Source organism: Telmatherina bonti (genome assembly GCF_933228915.1).
Source record: "Telmatherina bonti genome assembly, chromosome: 4".
Lineage (NCBI taxonomy): Eukaryota > Metazoa > Chordata > Actinopteri > Atheriniformes > Telmatherinidae > Telmatherina > Telmatherina bonti.
In genome coordinates this window covers 28,136,934-28,143,212 of record NC_136622.1, presented here as the reverse complement: position 1 = coordinate 28,143,212, position 6,279 = coordinate 28,136,934, and the positions used below count along the sequence as shown (strand labels likewise).

At 35.5% G+C, this 6,279-nt stretch overlaps 1 protein-coding gene across 2 annotated transcripts in view; it reads right to left on the bottom strand.

Moving 5' to 3' along the window:
• The window catches only part of irf10 (interferon regulatory factor 10), a 7,882-nt gene extending 3,915 nt beyond the window's left edge, over positions 1–3,967 (bottom strand). For both annotated transcript variants that reach the window (XM_079238654.1, XM_079238655.1), the window contains exons 1-4: positions 3,616–3,967; positions 1,995–2,190; positions 1,758–1,843; positions 1,059–1,098 (exon numbers count right to left, since the gene is read on the bottom strand). In XM_079238654.1, coding sequence (XP_079094780.1) covers positions 1,059–1,098; positions 1,758–1,843; positions 1,995–2,190; positions 3,616–3,783 — 490 coding nt within the window. In that variant the 5' untranslated portion in view covers positions 3,784–3,967. The remainder of the gene's footprint in view (positions 1–1,058; positions 1,099–1,757; positions 1,844–1,994; positions 2,191–3,615) is intronic.
• Between the last annotated feature and the right edge of the window lie 2,312 nt (positions 3,968–6,279).

The following is a 6,279-nucleotide window of genomic DNA, read 5'->3' as shown; positions in this document are numbered from 1 at the left end:
AAAATGTGAACAGCATGATGAGGACAACTGTTTAAACACCAGCTCTAATTGAACCAGGACATTTATTGGTCAATTCAAGGATCACACACCTGCCGTGATTTTTGCCGTTAAGCTCCTTGTTAGAGAACAGCAACTTGTGCAAAATTTATTGAAACATTTAACAGTTGGACATGTGCATTTAAAAGCTTAGAGAAGATCACATTAAGTTCACCTGTACAGGTTTGAATGCATTTTAGGCTTGTTGTGAAATTTCACCCAAAAGCTGAATATCCCTAACTTTTATATATATATATATATATATATATATATATATATATATATATATATATATATATATATATATATATATATATATATATATATATATTCCCCATATTTCTTGTGGGACAGGTTTCTGATTATTTTTTAAACAAGCATTGACCACTGGGTGTCACACTAGAGCAGCAGAGACTAAAGAAGTGAGTAAAAAGGAAAATGAAACCAACTGGGAGTCCTTATCACAGTTCCTAAATCCCTGAGTTAACATAGCACTAATGTATATAGTCCAATATATTTAATAAGAGTGTATCCTGTTCTTAAAAGGAATCTGTTCACCCCATTTGGTGTAAACTCCAGAATATCTGTCACACAGATAGAAAAGCAACCTCTCAATCATCACTGGAAGTTGTAAATGATGATTGGTTATAATTTTACAGGTGTTAGTGTTAGGCATTTTTATACAAGCCCAAAGCATGAATCAAGGATTATTTAGCAAGTACCACATCACATGAAAGGTCATATTTTTTGAGCAAAGTACTGCTGTCATTGACTCGGGTAAATAGAAAAAACATAATTCAAGTCCTATTTGTTTGCTCATATGAAATCCAGATGTTTTCCGATGGCATTTTGTTGCCCACATGTATGAATTATTGATATATTTTCATTTAATTCTGACTCATACTCTGTTTATATAATAATGCTTGTCAGTATGTGGTTGGGAAGAAAACATTTCTGACAACTGTGGTTGGGACTCTGAAAGTCCTGTGTAGTTCCAGACCAGGGTGTGTGTGCAGCCCTACCAGTCAATGGGTTTTCTTCTGCCTTTGTTTCAAATTCTTCCTGAAAAAAAAGAAGCCAAAGTTAAAGATCTAGTCAACTTTTCACTGACTAAACTAGCTTTTCTCTTCTGACATACTAGCTTTTCATCTTGACTTCCAAATAAGGTCATTTAAAAAGCTAAATTAAATTAGCAAAAATAAGCAAGAATCATTACATAGCCAAACCCTTCACATATGCTCTGCATTACTAATAAAGAGATTTACCTTCAGGTCATAGTTTGAGAGCCAAAATTCCATGAGACTTATTTACGCCCGGGACTGTCTGGGATTTGGTTTACTTATCATTACTAATCTTTCTGCATGTAAATATCAGTGATTAAAACCACAGCATTGTAAAATGGTTTTTAATTGATTTATTTTGGTTTGGTTTCCTTTGAGTTGCTCTTTGTTTAGTCTTTGTCATGTTCATCACTTGTGTGGTTGAAGCTTATTGTGAAGTTGAAGTTCCATGTAGATAAATAAAGTTATGTTTTGGAGATTTTATTTAAAAAAAAAAAAAAAAAAAAAAAAAAAAAAAGATATAATCCTCTCTTTTTGAAACATTCCCTCTTTAAGACAGCTGTGTTTTTTGGAAGAATAGTATGTCAGCCATTCTGAAATATTCACCACTGCTCTCTTTTAACATCTTTTTTTTTCCTAATTGTGTAATGCTAATCTCACCTGTGGGTCTGAGTGAATAGGGGTCTTTGGGGATTGTTTCGCCGGGTTGACCGTGTGATACTTTGCCTTTGTAGACTCTGTGGGGGCTTGGAAAGAAAAGTAAAAGCAAAAAATCATCAATAAATCATCACTGGAAATATATGAAGACAAGAGAAAATAGACAAAAATTAGATTGAGCATTGCTAAATACAGTCATTTAAAAAACTACGACCTTTTTTTTTTTTTCCTAGTTTTTACCTGCTGGCTTGGTTGGCCCACTTTCCTGCTGTATGCGGTAGACTTTGTATGGCTCGGTTATGTCCAGCTGGTTACGTTCAGAAACCTCCTGGAAGTCTGTGCTCTTGTTAAGTGCACAGCGAAGGCGGGTCTTCCACATGGTGGGATCAGCTTTATCCCTGCCCTCCTTGTATTTGCCCTTGTACACAGCCCAGGCCTGAATGTCAACAGTGAAATATGATGTGCTTATTAAAATTCTATCTTAGAAAATGAATAAATAATCATTTAAAAATCAAATAACAACAATGAAAAGAACCCATGAAAGGTATTATTAAAATTCATCATTTGAGTCATTTAGACTCAGACATTAAAGTTTCCATGAAATTTGATGAAAAAAATATTTAAGGTCTAGTTGGGACTAAAAACCAGCTTAAGGATAATAAGAATTATGTTTTGTAGTATTTAGTAAATTCTCTGTTCCCAGGAAAACTCTTTTACAACTATCTCAACATGATTTTTTGTTGTTGTTGTGTTTTGTTTTGTGCCCACTGACTTCTAAACATTATGTGGCTAAACAATGTCAGGCATTTCCTCCAAAGTACTTATCAAATATGTGTTTAAAAAGTTCATGACCCCTCCTGTATTTTAGCCATTTTGCAACTAATGTTTTTATTCCTAAATTTCACTCTGGCAGAGATGCAGACTGATGGGTAAGGCTGAACAACGTATCATGAGTTCTGGACTTGTGGTAGGGTAGGGACATCCTTGCTTTACCTATTTTGACAAGAAATCTACATAAGAACTGAGATAAAGAACACTGTGCTTGTAATTTTATAAGCATTTCAGGCATATGAACAAAGAGCAAATATCTATTTAGTCTCAAAAATGAATTTGTCTGTTAAAATAGATTTGCATGTTTAAACTTTTTCTCACTTGTACACGTTGCTGTAGCAGCCACAGGAAGAGAGAAAAACTGCCTAGCACGGCTTAAGAACAGTTTATACAACTGGGAAAGAATGAAGAATAACTCCTTGTATTGTGGGCAGTCACACTGTCGACCTTAAATGCAAATGATGCTCTGTAACTGTAAAATGCAGACAGAATGGTATACTTTTTACATAAATGCAGCAGTTTTAGTTGTTATTGTGTAAAAAGTAAGTGGATTTCCCACTGAATAAACAATCCAAAGAACTAGAGAATCAAAAAATTAATGATTTATCTTAAGAAAATATAATAAATAAATGTATGCTAGTTGTTTTTTGTTCTTTTGGTGCTTTTTTGTTTGTTTGTGTGATCTTTTTATTGGGTTTCTGGGGGGGTTGTCTTTTTCCCCCATTATTGATTAAATGCTTCTTGAAATCAATGAAAATCCCACATATTTATTGACTAGATTTATTTATAATTTCAAAAATAAAATTATTAGTCAGCATCTACTGGTTACTTTTAACAATTAGTTTGCCTGTCTGTAATGCTTACTTCATTTTGAGTTAGCAGTCATAACTTCTATTTCATTTTAAATGACTTCAACTTGGTTTATATATTAAAAACGCACCTGGCACAGCATCCAATTTCTATATAGACATAAACTTGGTTTTTGACACGTTTCATGTGGTGTCACAAAATGAATAGAGACGTAGTTAACCTTAAAAAGGGCCGCATCCTCCGTCTGCTTGTAGTCCTTCTTGGCTGCGTGTTTCCAGGGGATCCTGAACATGGTCTTGTCTTCATCCTCCCAACACAATCCCTCATATTTCCCACTCTCTATCTGAGCTATCAGCCACTCTTTCAGGTGCAGCTTGGTTTCATCCATCTTCAACACATTCTGTAAGTTATAGGAACAAAACTGATTTCACATGTCACGTGCGCCAAACAGCTCGAGCCCTTTTAATCCACCTTGCAAACGGGTAACAAGCAATATTTCAGTCTAATGTTGCGCAGAACCTCTAACCTGACACTGAGTTAACAATTCAGTAATAATTCAGGCTAAGTTTTGTATAGACTGATCTCGCCTCAAACTTAAATGCAGAAGCCGCAACTAACATAAAGTGCGCTCTTACAAGCGAAAGCGAAAGCTTCAAACTAATTTGATACTTTCGGTTTCCTTCCTCATGTGGCGCTTCTGTTATGTTTTCCAAGTAAGGTGAACGAATTTCTGGTAGAGGAACAGCCTACTGTGTCTAAAACTAAAACAAGCAGAGAAGAATGATTAAATGTGACGATTAATAAAATGATGCTTTGAATCCCGTCATATATAAAGTCCATTCATTACGTTCAGTTTGTGTTAGATTCATGTAGAAATGGAAGAAAAAGAAGAAAAGAAACATGTGGTTGTTTCATTACAGTTCACAGGGGACTCAAGTCCCGAGTGGCTACACACACACACACACACATACATACACACACCAGGTGACTCATTGCGAAACGTTCTCGTGAAAATGAAAGTGTGTGGGGGTGTAAAGGTCTTTCTTTTTCTTCATGTTTTTCTCCAAGAGGCAAACAACTATAACTAAACGCAGCTATTTCTTCAAACCAGGTAGTTACAACGTTCAGGTTGACACGAATATAACAGACCATATAGACTACTATACTTATATATTATAGAGTCGCCTGCTTATAAGAGCTCATGTTGTCTCACTCTGATTGTTGTCAATAAACTATTTACCCACTGAGGGACTAATATAGGTTTTCTTTTTCCTCTTTAAACTTTATTTGGCAAGGTGTAGAAGTGTATTAAAATCCCCTGCAGAGGGCAGTGTCAATCTGATGTCAAAACTGAATCCTCAAAACAGGTGAAAATACAGAATAGATAGATAGATAGATAGATAGATAGATAGATAGATAGATAGATAGATAGATAGATAGATAGATAGATAGATAGATAGATAGATAGATAGATAGATAGATACTTTATTATCTCCCAGGAAAAAATTAATATTCCCAGCAGCTTGAGAAGAAATATATATAAATACTATAAGAGTCTCACATGCATCATACTGTTAGTTCTGTCTGTGAATTATGAAGTTTAATGCCGCTAAACACAGATATATTAACCCCTCCCCACACACACACACACACACACACACTTATCTCTCAGGAGAACCCCCATCAGCTACACTGTTACTTTGTGCTTTAACTTTGCTTCTTGTGGATCTGTGTTCATTTTATTTCACATTTTTGTGTCATTTAGTTCGTTCTTTCTGTTAATATATTTTTTTCTCTCAGTGTTTGTGCCCATTAGACTTCACTTTCAAGACACAATCCAAAGGTCATCTTGCTACAAGGGCGTGATGATAATCACCCCGCCCTTGTGCAGCCTCTTGAAATGAGTGTCTCAAGGCTTAAATTGTTCCATTTCAATTGATATTATAACATAAACCGGCAATGCAGGCACTCTCAGAAATGATGCCAGCATTTTTTAACAATTCCCAATCAGTGTGTAGTCAACACTATGTGATGTCACCATCATGCACAATGCAAGCCTTTTTAATTATAAAGCACATTTCCTTGCAAATGACCTCAGTGTGATTTACACCAACATGCAAACATCTCTTCATTCAAAAACAGAAAGGAACCCACATCTGCCTCACATAGATAAACTCCAGATACAGGTGGAGGAGTTTCATTTTGCTTTTCATTGTAGAAGCATTTGTCACAGATCTTATGTCAGCAGGTTAAGGATGACACTACGATCCAAGTCAGTATTTGTGCAGGAACAGGAAAGAATGTGTAGCTTCAGCACGTGTCTGTCCTCATCTTGGCACATTAAGTCTGCTTTTTATCCAGATTAAACAATACATCTGAAGATGCTTTGGTTGCTTTTCTCCCCGTACCAGTTCAGCAGTAAACCACAGCTGAGACATTGGAGCGCGCTGTCAAACAGCTTGGCTGGCTCTCAATAAATAGTCCATTTAAATATGACAGATTGTATTACAGCAGAGAAGTACAAACCTGAAAATGTCAGGCACGCAGAACAAGTTGCTTCGCACAGCTTTTTGCTGCTCTAAAAACGTGTCTAGTAAGCAGTGCTCATGTCAGAGTAGTTTACTGTCTACTTCTTTTCATTTTACTAAGAGTTTGTAGGTGTTGTCACAAGAAAGCCAAAATGCAAGTGGAAAATCCAGGAAATAAATACACTTTGTTACAAAAAAAGATTATATACACAGTTTTGTACAAAGAGGGAATGAAGATGTCATCAATCCTCCTCTCTTGGTCTCATATTCAAATATGTAATGAACAATATTAACTACAATAATCATTAGAATATACAAAAGATTGTTGACTGTGAGTGTATGGTTATACAGTACAA